The sequence below is a fragment of the Telmatherina bonti genome, assembly GCF_933228915.1.
Source record: "Telmatherina bonti genome assembly, chromosome: 7".
Classification (NCBI taxonomy): Eukaryota; Metazoa; Chordata; class Actinopteri; order Atheriniformes; family Telmatherinidae; genus Telmatherina; species Telmatherina bonti.
In genome coordinates this window covers 3673963-3694774 of record NC_136625.1, presented here as the reverse complement: position 1 = coordinate 3694774, position 20812 = coordinate 3673963, and the positions used below count along the sequence as shown (strand labels likewise).

At 45.4% G+C, this 20812-nt stretch overlaps 1 protein-coding gene across 4 annotated transcripts in view; it reads left to right on the top strand.

Moving 5' to 3' along the window:
• The window catches only part of ubtfl (upstream binding transcription factor, like), a 54022-nt gene that overhangs the window by 21004 nt on the left and 12206 nt on the right, over positions 1-20812 (top strand). For all 4 annotated transcript variants that reach the window (XM_079243608.1, XM_079243607.1, XM_079243606.1 and 1 more), the window contains exons 4-6: positions 17188-17271; positions 17579-17734; positions 17813-17877. In XM_079243608.1, coding sequence (XP_079099734.1) covers positions 17188-17271; positions 17579-17734; positions 17813-17877 — 305 coding nt within the window. The remainder of the gene's footprint in view (positions 1-17187; positions 17272-17578; positions 17735-17812; positions 17878-20812) is intronic.

The following is a 20812-nucleotide window of genomic DNA, read 5'->3' as shown; positions in this document are numbered from 1 at the left end:
ACGTCGCATGACGAGTCATATGACACGTCGCATTATAACGTCTCATGACGAGTCATGACACGTCGCATTATAACATGTTGCATGACAAATCATGATACGTCGCATTATATCGTCGCATGAGTCATATGATACGTTACATTATAACGTCTCATGACGAGTCATGACACGTTGCATGACAAGTCATGACACGTTGCATTATAACACGTCGCGTGACGAGTATAACACAGCGCATGACGAGTCATGTGACACATCGCATTATAACACGTTGCATGAGAAATCATATGACACGTCGCATTATGTCTCATTACGAGTCATGATACGTCGCATTATAACACGTCACATGACGAGTCTTATGACACGTCGCATTATAACGTCGCATGACGAGTCATATGACACGTCGCATATAACACGTCGCATGACGAGTCATATGACACGTCGCATTATAACACGTCGCATGACGAGTCATATGACACGTCGCATTATAACACGTTGCATGACAAATCATATGATACGTCGCATTATATCGTCGCATGATGAGTCATATGATACGTTACATTATAACGTCGCATGACGAGTCATATGACACGCCGCATTATAACACGTTGCATGACGAGTCATATGACACGTCGCATGACAAGTCATGACACGTTGCATTATAACACGTCGCATGACGAGTATAACACATCACATGACGAGTCTTATGACACGTCGCATTATAACACGTCACATGACGAGTCTTATGACACGTCGCATTATAACACGTCACATGACGAGTCTTATGACACGTCGCATTATAACACATCGCATGACGAATCATATGACACGTCGCATTATAACGTCGCATGACGAGTCATATGACACGTCGCATTATAACGTCGCATGACGAGTCATATGACACGTCGCATTATAACGTCGCATGACGAGTCATATGACACGTCGCATATAACACGTCTCGACGAGTCATATGATACGTCGCATTATAACACAATGCATGACGAGTCATATGACGTTGCATTATAACAACGCATGACGAGTTATGTGACACGTCGCATTATAACTCGTTGCATGACAAATCATATGACACGTCGCATTATAACACGTCGCATGACGAGTCATATGACACGTCGCATTATAACGTCTCATGACGAGTCATATGACACGTCGCATTATAACGTCGCATGTGTCATATGATACGTCGCATTATAACACGCCGCATGACGAGTCATATGACACGTCGCATTATAACACGTCACATGACGAGTCATATGACATGTTGCATTATAACACGTTGCATGACAAATCATATGATACGTCGCATTATATCGTCGCATGATGAGTCATATGACACGTCGCATTATAACACGTCGCATGACGAGTCATATGATACGTCGCATTATAACACAATGCATGACGAGTCATATGACGTTGCATTATAACAACGCATGACGAGTTATGTGACACGTCGCATTATAACTCGTTGCATGACAAATCATATGACACGTCGCATTATAACACGTCGCATGACGAGTCATATGACACGTCGCATTATAACGTCTCATGACGAGTCATATGACACGTCGCATTATAACGTCGCATGTGTCATATGATACGTCGCATTATAACACGCCGCATGACGAGTCATATGACACGTCGCATTATAACACGTCACATGACGAGTCATATGACATGTTGCATTATAACACGTTGCATGACAAATCATATGATACGTCGCATTATATCGTCGCATGATGAGTCATATGACACGTCGCATTATAACACGTCGCATGACGAGTCATATGATACGTCGCATTATAACACAATGCATGACGAGTCATATGACATGTTGCATTAACACAACGCATGACGAGTTATGTGACACGTCGCATAATAACTCGTTGCATGACAAATCATATGACACGTCGCATTATAACACGTCGCATGACGAGTCATATGACACGTCGCATTATAACGTCTCATGACGAGTCATATAATACGTCACATTATAACACGTCACATGACGAGTCTTATGACACTTCGCATGACGAGTCATATGACACGTCGCATTATAACACGTCACATGACGAGTCTTATGACACGTTGCATTATAACACGCCGCATGACGAGTCATATGACACGTCGCATTATAACGTCTCATGACGAGTCATGTGACACATCGCATTATAACACGTTGCATGGGAAATCATATGACACGTCGCATTATGTCTCTTGACGAGTCATGACACGTTGCATTATAACGTCGCATGACGAGTCATATGACGTCGCATTATAACGTCGCATGACGAGTCATATGACACGTCGCATTATAACGTCGCATGAGTCATATGATACGTCGCATATAACACGTCGCATGACAAGTCATGACACGTTGCATTATAACACGTCGCATGACGAGTATAACACATCGCATGACGAGTCATATGATACGTCGCATATAACACGTCGCATGACAAGTCATGACACGTTGCATTATAACACGTCGCATGACGAGTATAACACATCGCATGACGAGTCAAATGACACGTCGCATTATAACACGCCGCATGACGAGTCATATGACACGTCGCATTATAACACGTCACATGACGAGTCATATGACATGTTGCATTATAACACGTTGCATGACAAATCATATGATACGTCGCATTATATCGTCGCATGATGAGTCATATGACACGTCGCATTATAACACGTCGCATGACGAGTCATATGATACGTCGCATTATAACACAATGCATGACGAGTCATATGACATGTTGCATTAACACAACGCATGACGAGTTATGTGACACGTCGCATAATAACTCGTTGCATGACAAATCATATGACACGTCGCATTATAACACGTCGCATGACGAGTCATATGACACGTCGCATTATAACGTCTCATGACGAGTCATATAATACGTCGCATTATAACACGTCACATGACGAGTCTTATGACACGTCGCATGACGAGTCATATGACACGTCGCATTATAACACGTCACATGACGAGTCTTATGACACGTTGCATTATAACACGTCGCATGATGAGTCATATGACACGTCGCATTATAACACGTCACATGACGAGTCTTATGACACGTTGCATTATAACACGTCGCATGATGAGTCATATGACACGTCGCATTATAACGTCGCATGACGAGTCTTATGACACGTCGCATGACAAGTCATGACATGTTGCATTATAACACATCGCATGACGAGTCATATGACACGTCGCATTATAACACGTCGCATGACGAATCATATGACACGTCGCATTATAACGTCGCATGACGAGTCATATGACACGTCGCATTATAACGTCGCATGACGAGTCATATGACACGTCGCATTATAACGTCGCATGACGAGTCATATGACACGTCGCATTATAACACGTCACATGACGAGTCTTGACACGTCGCATTATAACACGTCGCATGATGAGTCATATGACACGTCGCATTATAACACGTCGCATGACGAGTCATATGACACATTGCATTATAACACGTCGCATGACGAATCATATGATACGTCGCATTATAACGTCGCATGATGAGTCATATGACACATCGTATTATGACACGTCACATGATGAGTCTTATGACACGTCGCATTATGTCTCATGACGAGTCATATGACACGTCGCATTATAACACGTCGCATGACGAGTCATATGACACGTCGCATTATAACGTCGCATGACGAGTCATATGACACGTCGCATTATAACGTCGCATGAGTCATATGATACGTCGCATTATAACACGCCGCATGACGAGTCATATGACACGTCGCATTATAACACATCGCATGACGAGTCATATGACATGTTGCATTATAACACAGCGCATGACGAGTCATGTGACACATCGCATTAACACGTTGCATGAGAAATCATATGACACGTCGCATTATGTCTCATGACGAGTCATGATACGTCGCATTATAACACGTCGCATGACGAGTCATATGACACGTCGCATTATAACGTCGCATGAGTCATATGATACGTCGCATATAACACGTCGCATGACAAGTCATGACACGTCGCATTATAACACGCCGCATGACGAGTCATATGACACGTCGCATTATAACATCTCATGACGAGTCATGTGACACATCGCATTATAACACGTTGCATGAGAAATCATATGACACGTCGCATTATGTCTCTTGACGAGTCATGATACGTCGCATTATAACACGTCGCATGACGAGTCATATGACACGTCGCATTATAACGTCACATGAGTCATATGATACGTCGCATTATAACACGTCGCATGACGAGTCATATGACACGTTGCATTATAACGTCGCATGACGAGTCATATGACACGTCGCATTATAACGTCGCATGAGTCATATGATACGTCGCATATAACACATCGCATGACGAGTCAAATGACACGTCGCATTATAACACGTCACATGACGAGTCTTATGACACGTCGCATTATAACACGTCAAATGACGAGTCTTATGACACGTCGCATTATAACACGTCGCATGACGAATCATATGACACGTCGCATTATAACGTCGCATGACGAGTCATATGACACGTCGCATTATAACACGTCACATGATGAGTGTTATGACACGTCGCATTATAACACGTCACATGACGAGTCTTATGACACGTCGCATTATAACACGTCGCATGACGAATCATGACACGTCGCATTATAACGTCGCATGACGAGTCATATGACACGTCGCATTATAACGTCGCATGACGAGTCATATGACACGTCGCATTATAACACGTCACATGATGAGTTATGACACGTCGCATTATAACACGTCACGACGAGTCTTATGACACGTCGCATTATAACACGTCGCATGACGAATCATATGACACGTGGCATTATAACGTCGCATGACGAGTCATATGACACGTCGCATTATAACGTCGCATGACGAGTCATATGACACGTCGCATTATAACACGTCGCATGACGAATCATATGACACGTCGCATTATAACGTCGCATGACGAGTCATATGACACGTCGCATTATAACGTCGCATGACGAGTCATATGACACGTCGCATTATAACACGTCACATGATGAGTGTTATGACACGTCGCATTATAACACGTCACATGACGAGTCTTATGACACGTCGCATTATAACACGTCGCATGACGAATCATATGACACGTGGCATAACGTCGCATGACGAGTCATATGACACGTCGCATTATAACGTCGCATGACGAGTCATATGACACGTCGCATTATAACACGTCACATGACGAGTGTTATGACACGTCGCATTATAACACGTCACATGACGAGTCTTATGACACGTCGCATTATAACACGTCGCATGACGAATCATATGACACGTCGCATTATAACGTCGCATGACGAGTCATATGACACGTCGCATTATAACGTCGCATGACGAGTCATATGACACGTCGCATTATAACACGTCACATGACGAGTCTTATGACACGTCGCATTATAACACGTCCCATGACGAATCATATGACACGTCGCATTATAACGTCGCATGACGAGTCATATGACACGTCGCATTATAACGTCGCATGACGAGTATAACACATCGCATGACGAGTCTTATGACACGTCGCATTATAACACGTCACATGACGAGTCATATGACACGTCGCATTATAACACGTTGCATGACAAATCATATGACACGTCGCATTATAACACGTCGCATGACGAGTCATATGACACGTCGCATTATAACGTCGCATGACGAGTCATATGACACGTCGCATTATAACACGTCACATGACGAGTCATATGATACGTCGCATATAACACGTCTCGACGAGTCATATGATACGTCGCATTATAACAATGCATGACGAGTTATGTGACACGTCGCATTATAACTCGTTGCATGACAAATCATATGACACGTCGCATTATAACACGTCGCATGACGAGTCATATGACACGTCGCATTATAACGTCTCATGACGAGTCATGACACGTCGCATTATAACATGTTGCATGACAAATCATGATACGTCGCATTATATCGTCGCATGAGTCATATGATACGTTACATTATAACGTCTCATGACGAGTCATGACACGTTGCATGACAAGTCATGACACGTTGCATTATAACACGTCGCGTGACGAGTATAACACAGCGCATGACGAGTCATGTGACACATCGCATTATAACACGTTGCATGAGAAATCATATGACACGTCGCATTATGTCTCATTACGAGTCATGATACGTCGCATTATAACACGTCACATGACGAGTCTTATGACACGTCGCATTATAACGTCGCATGACGAGTCATATGACACGTCGCATATAACGTCGCATGACGAGTCATATGACACGTCGCATTATAACACGTCGCATGACGAGTCATATGACACGTCGCATTATAACACGTTGCATGACAAATCATATGATACGTCGCATTATATCGTCGCATGATGAGTCATATGATACGTTACATTATAACGTCGCATGACGAGTCATATGACACGCCGCATTATAACACGTTGCATGACGAGTCATATGACACGTCGCATGACAAGTCATGACACGTCGCATTATAACATCTCATGACGAGTCATGTGACACATCGCATTATAACACGTTGCATGAGAAATCATATGACACGTCGCATTATGTCTCTTGACGAGTCATGATACGTCGCATTATAACACGTCGCATGACGAGTCATATGACACGTCGCATTATAACGTCACATGAGTCATATGATACGTCGCATTATAACACGTCGCATGACGAGTCATATGACACGTTGCATTATAACGTCGCATGACGAGTCATATGACACGTCGCATTATAACGTCGCATGAGTCATATGATACGTCGCATATAACACATCGCATGACGAGTCAAATGACACGTCGCATTATAACACGTCACATGACGAGTCTTATGACACGTCGCATTATAACACGTCAAATGACGAGTCTTATGACACGTCGCATTATAACACGTCGCATGACGAATCATATGACACGTCGCATTATAACGTCGCATGACGAGTCATATGACACGTCGCATTATAACACGTCACATGATGAGTGTTATGACACGTCGCATTATAACACGTCACATGACGAGTCTTATGACACGTCGCATTATAACACGTCGCATGACGAATCATGACACGTCGCATTATAACGTCGCATGACGAGTCATATGACACGTCGCATTATAACGTCGCATGACGAGTCATATGACACGTCGCATTATAACACGTCACATGATGAGTTATGACACGTCGCATTATAACACGTCACGACGAGTCTTATGACACGTCGCATTATAACACGTCGCATGACGAATCATATGACACGTGGCATTATAACGTCGCATGACGAGTCATATGACACGTCGCATTATAACGTCGCATGACGAGTCATATGACACGTCGCATTATAACACGTCGCATGACGAATCATATGACACGTCGCATTATAACGTCGCATGACGAGTCATATGACACGTCGCATTATAACGTCGCATGACGAGTCATATGACACGTCGCATTATAACACGTCACATGATGAGTGTTATGACACGTCGCATTATAACACGTCACATGACGAGTCTTATGACACGTCGCATTATAACACGTCGCATGACGAATCATATGACACGTGGCATAACGTCGCATGACGAGTCATATGACACGTCGCATTATAACGTCGCATGACGAGTCATATGACACGTCGCATTATAACACGTCACATGACGAGTGTTATGACACGTCGCATTATAACACGTCACATGACGAGTCTTATGACACGTCGCATTATAACACGTCGCATGACGAATCATATGACACGTCGCATTATAACGTCGCATGACGAGTCATATGACACGTCGCATTATAACGTCGCATGACGAGTCATATGACACGTCGCATTATAACACGTCACATGACGAGTCTTATGACACGTCGCATTATAACACGTCCCATGACGAATCATATGACACGTCGCATTATAACGTCGCATGACGAGTCATATGACACGTCGCATTATAACGTCGCATGACGAGTATAACACATCGCATGACGAGTCTTATGACACGTCGCATTATAACACGTCACATGACGAGTCATATGACACGTCGCATTATAACACGTTGCATGACAAATCATATGACACGTCGCATTATAACACGTCGCATGACGAGTCATATGACACGTCGCATTATAACGTCGCATGACGAGTCATATGACACGTCGCATTATAACACGTCACATGACGAGTCATATGATACGTCGCATATAACACGTCTCGACGAGTCATATGATACGTCGCATTATAACAATGCATGACGAGTTATGTGACACGTCGCATTATAACTCGTTGCATGACAAATCATATGACACGTCGCATTATAACACGTCGCATGACGAGTCATATGACACGTCGCATTATAACGTCTCATGACGAGTCATGACACGTCGCATTATAACATGTTGCATGACAAATCATGATACGTCGCATTATATCGTCGCATGAGTCATATGATACGTTACATTATAACGTCTCATGACGAGTCATGACACGTTGCATGACAAGTCATGACACGTTGCATTATAACACGTCGCGTGACGAGTATAACACAGCGCATGACGAGTCATGTGACACATCGCATTATAACACGTTGCATGAGAAATCATATGACACGTCGCATTATGTCTCATTACGAGTCATGATACGTCGCATTATAACACGTCACATGACGAGTCTTATGACACGTCGCATTATAACGTCGCATGACGAGTCATATGACACGTCGCATATAACACGTCGCATGACGAGTCATATGACACGTCGCATTATAACACGTCGCATGACGAGTCATATGACACGTCGCATTATAACACGTTGCATGACAAATCATATGATACGTCGCATTATATCGTCGCATGATGAGTCATATGATACGTTACATTATAACGTCGCATGACGAGTCATATGACACGCCGCATTATAACACGTTGCATGACGAGTCATATGACACGTCGCATGACAAGTCATGACACGTTGCATTATAACACGTCGCATGACGAGTATAACACATCACATGACGAGTCTTATGACACGTCGCATTATAACACGTCACATGACGAGTCTGACACGTCGCATTATAACACGTCACATGACGAGTCTTATGACACGTCGCATTATAACACATCGCATGACGAATCATATGACACGTCGCATTATAACGTCGCATGACGAGTCATATGACACGTCGCATTATAACGTCGCATGACGAGTCATATGACACGTCGCATTATAACGTCGCATGACGAGTCATATGACACGTCGCATATAACACGTCTCGAGTCATATGATACGTCGCATTATAACACAATGCATGACGAGTCATATGACGTTGCATTATAACAACGCATGACGAGTTATGTGACACGTCGCATTATAACTCGTTGCATGACAAATCATATGACACGTCGCATTATAACACGTCGCATGACGAGTCATATGACACGTCGCATTATAACGTCTCATGACGAGTCATATGACACGTCGCATTATAACGTCGCATGTGTCATATGATACGTCGCATTATAACACGCCGCATGACGAGTCATATGACACGTCGCATTATAACACGTCACATGACGAGTCATATGACATGTTGCATTATAACACGTTGCATGACAAATCATATGATACGTCGCATTATATCGTCGCATGATGAGTCATATGACACGTCGCATTATAACACGTCGCATGACGAGTCATATGATACGTCGCATTATAACACAATGCATGACGAGTCATATGACGTTGCATTATAACAACGCATGACGAGTTATGTGACACGTCGCATTATAACTCGTTGCATGACAAATCATATGACACGTCGCATTATAACACGTCGCATGACGAGTCATATGACACGTCGCATTATAACGTCTCATGACGAGTCATATGACACGTCGCATTATAACGTCGCATGTGTCATATGATACGTCGCATTATAACACGCCGCATGACGAGTCATATGACACGTCGCATTATAACACGTCACATGACGAGTCATATGACATGTTGCATTATAACACGTTGCATGACAAATCATATGATACGTCGCATTATATCGTCGCATGATGAGTCATATGACACGTCGCATTATAACACGTCGCATGACGAGTCATATGACACGTCGCATTATAACGTCTCATGACGAGTCATGTGACACATCGCATTATAACACGTTGCATGAGAAATCATATGACACGTCGCATTATGTCTCTTGACGAGTCATGATACGTCGCATTATAACACGTCGCATGACGAGTCATATGACACGTCGCATTATAACGTCACATGAGTCATATGATACGTCGCATTATAACACGTCGCATGACGAGTCATATGACACGTTGCATTATAACGTCGCATGACGAGTCATATGACACGTCGCATTATAACGTCGCATGACGAGTCATATGACACGTCGCATTATAACGTCGCATGAGTCATATGATACGTCGCATATAACACGTCGCATGACAAGTCATGACACGTTGCATTATAACACGTCGCATGACGAGTATAACACATCGCATGACGAGTCAAATGACACGTCGCATTATAACACGTCACATGACGAGTCTTATGACACGTCGCATTATAACACGTCAAATGACGAGTCTTATGACACGTCGCATTATAACACGTCGCATGACGAATCATATGACACGTCGCATTATAACGTCGCATGACGAGTCATATGACACGTCGCATTATAACGTCGCATGACGAGTCATATGACACGTCGCATTATAACACGTCACATGATGAGTGTTATGACACGTCGCATTATAACACGTCACATGACGAGTCTTATGACACGTCGCATTATAACACGTCGCATGACGAATCATATGACACGTGGCATTATAACGTCGCATGACGAGTCATGACACGTCGCATTATAACGTCGCATGACGAGTCATATGACACGTCGCATTATAACACGTCACATGACGAGTGTTATGACACGTCGCATTATAACACGTCACATGACGAGTCTTATGACACGTCGCATTATAACGTCGCATGACGAGTCATATGACACGTCGCATTATAACGTCGCATGACGAGTATAACACGTCACATGACGAGTCATATGACACGTCGCATTATAACACGTTGCATGACAAATCATATGACACGTCGCATTATAACACGTCGCATGACGAGTCATATGACACGTCGCATTATAACGTCGCATGACGAGTCATATGACACGTCGCATTATAACACGTCACATGACGAGTCATATGATACGTCGCATATAACACGTCTCGACGAGTCATATGATACGTCGCATTATAACAATGCATGACGAGTTATGTGACACGTCGCATTATAACTCGTTGCATGACAAATCATATGACACGTCGCATTATAACACGTCGCATGACGAGTCATATGACACGTCGCATTATAACGTCTCATGACGAGTCATGACACGTCGCATTATAACATGTTGCATGACAAATCATGATACGTCGCATTATATCGTCGCATGAGTCATATGATACGTTACATTATAACGTCTCATGACGAGTCATGACACGTTGCATGACAAGTCATGACACGTTGCATTATAACACGTCGCGTGACGAGTATAACACAGCGCATGACGAGTCATGTGACACATCGCATTATAACACGTTGCATGAGAAATCATATGACACGTCGCATTATGTCTCATGACGAGTCATGATACGTCGCATTATAACACGTCACATGACGAGTCTTATGACACGTCGCATTATAACGTCGCATGACGAGTCATATGACACGTCGCATATAACACGTCGCATGACGAGTCATATGACACGTCGCATTATAACACGTCGCATGACGAGTCATATGACACGTCGCATTATAACACGTTGCATGACAAATCATATGATACGTCGCATTATATCGTCGCATGATGAGTCATATGATACGTTACATTATGTCGCATGACGAGTCATATGACACGCCGCATTATAACACGTTGCATGACGAGTCATATGACACGTCGCATGACAAGTCATGACACGTTGCATTATAACACGTCGCATGACGAGTATAACACATCACATGACGAGTCTTATGACACGTCGCATTATAACACGTCACATGACGAGTCTTATGACACGTCGCATTATAACACGTCACATGACGAGTCTTATGACACGTCGCATTATAACACGTCGCATGACGAATCATATGACACGTCGCATTATAACGTCGCATGACGAGTCATATGACACGTCGCATTATAACGTCGCATGACGAGTCATATGACACGTCGCATTATAACGTCGCATGACGAGTCATATGACACGTCGCATATAACACGTCTCGACGAGTCATATGATACGTCGCATTATAACACAATGCATGACGAGTCATATGACGTTGCATTATAACAACGCATGACGAGTTATGTGACACGTCGCATTATAACTCGTTGCATGACAAATCATATGACACGTCGCATTATAACATGTCGCATGACGAGTCATATGACACGTCGCATTATAACGTCTCATGACGAGTCATATGACACGTCGCATTATAACACGTTGCATGACAAATCATATGATACGTCGCATTATATCGTCGCATGATGAGTCATATGATACGTTACATTATAACGTCGCATGACGAGTCATATGATACGTCGCATATAACACGTCTCGACGAGTCATATGATACGTCGCATAATAACAATGCATGACGAGTCATATGACGTTGCATTATAACAACGCATGACGAGTTATGTGACACGTCGCATTATAACTCGTTGCATGACAAATCATATGACACGTCGCATTATAACAATGCATGACGAGTCATATGACGTTGCATTATAACACAACGCATGACGAGTTATGTGACACGTCGCATTATAACTCGTTGCATGACAAATCATATGACACGTCGCATTATAACACGTCGCATGACGAGTCATATGACACGTCGCATTATAACGTCTCATGACGAGTCATATGACACGTCGCATTATAACACGTTGCATGACAAATCATATGATACGTCGCATTATATCGTCGCATGATGAGTCATATGATACGTTACATTATAACGTCGCATGACGAGTCATATGACACGCCGCATATAACACGTCGCATGACGAGTCATATGACACGTCGCATTATAACACGTCGCATGACGAGTCATATGATACGTCGCATTATAACACAATGCATGACGAGTCATATGACATGTTGCATTATAACACAACGCATGACGAGTTATGTGACACGTCGCATTATAACTCGTTGCATGACAAATCATATGACACGTCGCATTATAACACGTCGCATGACGAGTCATATGACACGTCGCATTATAACGTCTCATGACGAGTCATATAATACGTCGCATTATAACACGTCACATGACGAGTCTTATGACACGTCGCATGACGAGTCATATGACACGTCGCATTATAACACGTTGCATGACAAATCATATGATACGTCGCATTATATCGTCGCATGATGAGTCATATGACACGTCGCATTATAACACGTCGCATGACGAGTCATATGATACGTCGCATTATAACACAATGCATGACGAGTCATATGACATGTTGCATTATAACACAACGCATGACGAGTTATGTGACACGTCGCATTATAACTCGTTGCATGACAAATCATATGACACGTCGCATTATAACACGTCGCATGACGAGTCATATGACACGTCGCATTATAACGTCTCATGACGAGTCATATAATACGTCGCATTATAACACGTCACATGACGAGTCATATGATACGTCGCATTATAACACAATGCATGACGAGTCATATGACATGTTGCATTATAACACAACGCATGACGAGTTATGTGACACGTCGCATTATAACTCGTTGCATGACAAATCATATGACACGTCGCATTATAACACGTCGCATGACGAGTCATATGACACGTCGCATTATAACGTCTCATGACGAGTCATATAATACGTCGCATTATAACACGTCACATGACGAGTCTTATGACACGTCGCATGACGAGTCATATGACACGTCGCATTATAACACGTTGCATGACAAATCATATGATACGTCGCATTATATCGTCGCATGATGAGTCATATGACACGTCGCATTATAACACGTCGCATGACGAGTCATATGATACGTCGCATTATAACACAATGCATGACGAGTCATATGACATGTTGCATTATAACACGTCGCATGACGAGTCATATGATACGTCGCATTATAACGTCTCATGACGAGTCATATAATACGTCGCATTATAACACGTCACATGACGAGTCTTATGACACGTCGCATGACGAGTCATATGACACGTCGCATTATAACACGTTGCATGACAAATCATATGATACGTCGCATTATATCGTCGCATGACGAGTCATATGACATGTTGCATTATAACACAACGCATGACGAGTTATGTGACACGTCGCATTATAACTCGTTGCATGACAAATCATATGACGCGTCGCATTATAACACGTCGCATGACGAGTCATATGACACGTCGCATTATAACGTCTCATGACGAGTCATATAATACGTCGCATTATAACACGTCACATGACGAGTCTTATGACACGTCGCATGACGAGTCATATGACACGTCGCATTATAACACGTTGCATGACAAATCATGATACGTCGCATTATATCGTCGCATGATGAGTCATATGATACGTCGCATGAGTCATATGATACGTCGCATTTAACACGTCGCATGACAAGTCATATGACACGTCGCATTATAACACGTCGCATGACAAATCATATGACACTTCGCATTATAACACGTCGCATGACGAATCATATGACACGTTGCATTATAACGTCTCATGACGAATCATATGACACGTCGCATTATAACACGTCGCATGACAAGTCATATGACACGTCGCATTATAACACAACGGATGACGAGTCATGTGACACGTCGCATTATAACATCTCATGACGAGTCATATGACACGTCGCATTATAACACGTTGCATGACAAATCATATGACACGTCGCATTATGTCTCATGACGAGTCATGATACGTCGCATTATAACACGTCACATGACGAGTCATATGACACGTCGCTTTATAACACGTCGCATGACGAGTCATATGACACGTCGCATTATAACACGTCGCATGACAAGTGATATGACATGTCGCATTATAACACAACGCATGACGAGTCATGTGACACGTCGCATTATAACATCTCATGACGAGTCATATGACACGTCGCATTATAATACGTTGTGTGACAAATCATATGACACGTCGCATTATAACGTCGCATGAGTCATATGCCACGTCGCATTATAACACGTTGCATGACAAATCATGACACGTCGCATTATAACGTCGCATGACGAGTCATATGACACATTGCATGATGACGCGTCGCATGACACGTCGCACGACGAGTCAACACGTCGCATGACGAGTCATATAACACGTCGCATGACACATTGCGTGATGAGTAATATAACACGTCGCATGATGACACCTCTCATAATGTTGCATGATGACGAGTCGCATGACACGTTGCATGATGACACGTCTTATGATAACGAGTCATATGACACGTCGCATGATGACGAGTCATATGACACTTCGCATGATGACAAGTCATATGACTCGTTGCATGATGACACGTCGTATGATAAGTCATATGACACGTCGCATGATGAGCCATATGTAACGTCGCATTTTGACACGTCGCATGACGAATCATGACACGTCGCATGACAAGTCATAACATGTCGCATGATGTCACGTTGCATGATGAGTCATATGACACGTTGCATGATAAGTCATATGACGTGTCGCATGATAACACGTCGCATGATGTTGCATGACGAGTCACATGACACGTCGAAGGAAAAGTCACATGACATGTCGCATGATGAGTCACGTGACACGTTGAATGATGACGAGTCACATGATGATGAGTTGCATGACAAGTCGCATGATAACAAGTCGTGACACGTTGCATGATGACACGTCGTATGATAACGATTTATGACACGTTGCATGATGACACGTCGCATGATGACACATCACATGACACGTTGCATTATGACACGTTGCATGACAATTCATATGACACATTGCATGATGACACGTTGCATGACAAGTCATGACACGTCGCATGACGAGTCATAAAACATTGCATGACACATCGCATGATGACAAGACATATGACACGTCGCATGATGAGTCATGACACGTTGCATGATGACACGTCGTATGATAGCGAGTCATATAACACGTCACATGATGACGAGTCATATAACAATTCGCATGATGTCACGTTGCATGAGTCATATGACACCTTGCATGATAACGAGTCATATGACATGTCGCATGACACATCGCATGATGACATGTCGCATGATGTCGCATGACGAGTCACATGACACGTCGCATGATGAGTCACATGACATGTCGCTTGATGACAAGTCACATGATGACGAGTCACATGACAAGTCATGACACGTTGCATGATGACACGTCGCATGATAACACGTCACATGACACGTCGAATGATGAGTCATATGACACGTCGCGTGACGATTCATATGACACGTTGCATGATGAGTCATTTAAAACGTCGCATATGTCGCATGATGTCGCATGACGAGTCACGACACGTCGAATGATGAGTCACATGACACGTCGAATGATGACGAGTCACATGAGTCGCATGACACGTCGCATGATAAGTCATGACACGTTGCATGACGACACGTATGATAACGACTCACATGACACGTCAAATGATGAGTCACATGTTGACATGTCGCATGATGACGAGTCACATGACACGTCGAATGATGACGAGTCGCATGACACGTCGAATGATGACGAGTCGCATGACACGTCGCATGATGACACGTCGCATGATGACACGTAACATGATGACGACGGAAAACTGGTCCTTTTTGGTAGCAGCACCAGCAGCGTCCTGGTTTTTTGTGAAAACAGTTGAAGTTTCACTCAAGCCAGATCTCTGCCGAGTCTGACCCAGGTTCTGATGGTGTTTGACCCCCATCTTACTTTTCTGCCTTTCAGATCCGGAAGTACAGAACGATGACGGAGCTCATCGTCGATGCCATCGAGTTTGTGAAGAACCCGTACAAAGGAAAAAAGCTGAAGGTGAGAGTCCGAGACCAGACCTGTGGGTCCTCGATCCGACCAACCTGGGAAATAGATGTAGGCAATGTGCTGATCCAGTTCTCAGGAGATTTTCAGCACAACAGACTGTAAAACTGCTTTCACAGGATCAGACCGAGACTGAGATCAGTTTTAATAAGAAAATGTTTTCTATTGTTTATTTCAGGGTAAATCTACATTTTGGGATATTTATATATGACAAAATTTATTGATGAATTAATACGGTCTTACTTGGTTCCAAAGACATGTTTTAAACCAAACATAGACCTCTGATCTCTGTCATGTCTAGACTCATCCAGACTTCCCAAAGAAGCCTCTGACTCCATACTTTCGCTTTTTTATGGAGAAACGAGCCAAATATGCCAAAATCCACCCAGAGATGAGCAACCTGGACTTAACCAAGATCCTGTCCAAGAAGTACAAGGAACTGCCAGACAAGAAGAAGGTGTGGACCAGATCCAGAACCAGAACTTCCCAAGCTCACATCAACGTCTGACAATATGTTCCGTTTCTTTTCCTGCAGCAAAAATACATCACAGAGTTCCAGCGAGAGAAAGAGGAGTTTGAGAAGAACATGACCCGTTTTAAGTAGGTTTAGGTTCTGACAACAAGCACTTACCTGTAATAAGTTAATAACCTGGTAATGACTGACAAATCCATTGACTTGTTCCTTGTTCTCGAGGCCCCGAGAAGAAAACAATGTTGTTTTCATATCTTAGATACGATTGAAGACAGTTCTTGAGACAGTCAGTCTGTTACCCGATAACGACCGACCCCGTCAGGCTGTTACCCGGTAACGACCGACCCCGTCAGGCTGTTACCCGGTAACGACCGACCCCGTCAGGCTGTTACCCGGTAACGACCGACCCCGTCAGGCTGTTACCCGGTAACGACCCCATCAGGCTGTTACCCAGTAACGACCCCTTCAGGCTGTTACCCGGTAACGACCGACCCCGTCAGACTGTTACCCGGTAACGACCCCGTCAGACTGTTACCCGGTAACGACCGACCCCGTCAGACTGTTACCCGGTAACGACCCCGTCAGACTATTACCTGGTAACGACCCCGTCAGACTGTTACCCGGTAACGACCGACCCCGTCAGACTATTACCTGGTAACGATCCCGTCAGACTGTTACCCAGTAACGACCCCATCAGGCTGTTACCCAGTAACGACCGACCCCGTCAGACTGTTACCCGGTAACGACCCCGTCAGACTGTTACCCGGTAACGACCCCGTCAGACTGTTACCCGGTAACGACCCCGTCAGACTGTTACCCGGTAACGACCGACCCCGTCAGACTGTTACCCGGTAACGACCGACCCCGTCAGACTGTTACCCAGTAACGATCCCGTCAGACTGTTACCCAGTAACGATCCCGTCAGACTGTTACCCAGTAACGACCCCATCAGGCTGTTACCCAGTAACGACCCCTTCAGGCTGTGACCCGGTAACGACCGACCCCGTCAGGCTGTTACCCGGTAACGACCGACCCCGTCAGACTGTTACCCGGTAACGACCGACCCCGTCAGACTGTTACCCGGTAACGACCGACCCCGTCAGACTGTTACCCGGTAACGACCCCGTCAGACTGTTACCCGGTAACGACCGACCCCGTCAGACTGTTACCCGGTAACGACCGACCCCGTCAGACTGTTACCCGGTAACGACCGACCCCGTCAGACTGTTACCCGGTAACGACCGACCCCGTCAGACTGTTACCCGGTAACGACCGACCCCGTCAGACTGTTACCCGGTAACGAACGACCCCGTCAGACTGTTACCCGGTAACGACCGACCCCGTCAGGCTGTTACCCGGTAACGACCGACCCCGTCAGGCTGTTACCCGGTAACGACCGACCCCGTCAGGCTGTTACCCGGTAACGACCGACCCCGTCAGGCTGTTACCCGGTAACGACCGACCCCGTCAGGCTGTTACCCGGTAACGACCGACCCCGTCAGGCTGTTACCCGGTAACGACCGACCCCGTCAGGCTGTTACCCGGTAACGACCGACCCCGTCAGGCTGTTACCCGGTAACGACCGACCCCGTCAGACTGTTACCCGGTAACGACCGACCCCGTCAGGCTGTTACCCGGTAACGACCGACCCCGTCAGGCTGTTACCCGGTAACGACCGACCCCGTCAGGCTGTTACCCGGTAACGACCGACCCCGTCAGGCTGTTACCCGGTAACGACCGACCCCGTCAGGCTGTTACCCGGTAACGACCGACCCCGTCAGGCTGTTACCCAGTAACGATCCCGTCAGACTGTTACCCGGTAACGACCCCGTCAGGCTGTTACCCGGTAACGACCCCTTCAGGCTGTTACCCGGTAACGACCCCTTCAGGCTGTTACCCGGTAACGACCGACCCCGTCAGACTGTTACCCGGTAACGACCCCGTCAGACTGTTACCCGGTAACGACCGACCCCGTCAGACTGTTACCCGGTAACGACCGACCCCGTCAGACTGTTACCCAGTAACGATCCCGTCAGACTGTTACCCAGTAACGATCCCGTCAGACTGTTACCCAGTAACGACCCCATCAGGCTGTTACCCAGTAACGACCCCTTCAGGCTGTGACCCGGTAACGACCGACCCCGTCAGGCTGTTACCCGGTAACGACCGACCCCGTCAGACTGTTACCCGGTAACGACCGACCCCGTCAGACTGTTACCCGGTAACGACCGACCCCGTCAGACTGTTACCCGGTAACGACCCCGTCAGACTGTTACCCGGTAACGACCGACCCCGTCAGACTGTTACCCGGTAACGACCGACCCCGTCAGACTGTTACCCGGTAACGACCGACCCCGTCAGACTGTTACCCGGTAACGACCGACCCCGTCAGACTGTTACCCGGTAACGACCGACCCCGTCAGACTGTTACCCGGTAACGAACGACCCCGTCAGACTGTTACCCGGTAACGACCGACCCCGTCAGACTGTTACCCGGTAACGACCGACCCCGTCAGGCTGTTACCCGGTAACGACCGACCCCGTCAGGCTGTTACCCGGTAACGACCGACCCCGTCAGGCTGTTACCCGGTAACGACCGACCCCGTCAGGCTGTTACCCGGTAACGACCGACCCCGTCAGGCTGTTACCCGGTAACGACCGACCCCGTCAGGCTGTTACCCGGTAACGACCGACCCCGTCAGGCTGTTACCCGGTAACGACCGACCCCGTCAGGCTGTTACCCAGTAACGATCCCGTCAGACTGTTACCCGGTAACAACCCCGTCAGGCTGTTACCCGGTAACGACCCCTTCAGGCTGTTACCCGGTAACGACCGACCCCGTCAGACTGTTACCCGGTAACGACCCCGTCAGACTGTTACCCGGTAACGACCGACCCCGTCAGACTGTTACCCGGTAACGACCCCGTCAGACTATTACCTGGTAACGACCCCGTCAGACTGTTACCCGGTAACGACCGACCCCGTCAGACTATTACCTGGTAACGATCCCGTCAGACTGTTACCCAGTAACGACCCCATCAGGCTGTTACCCAGTAACGACCG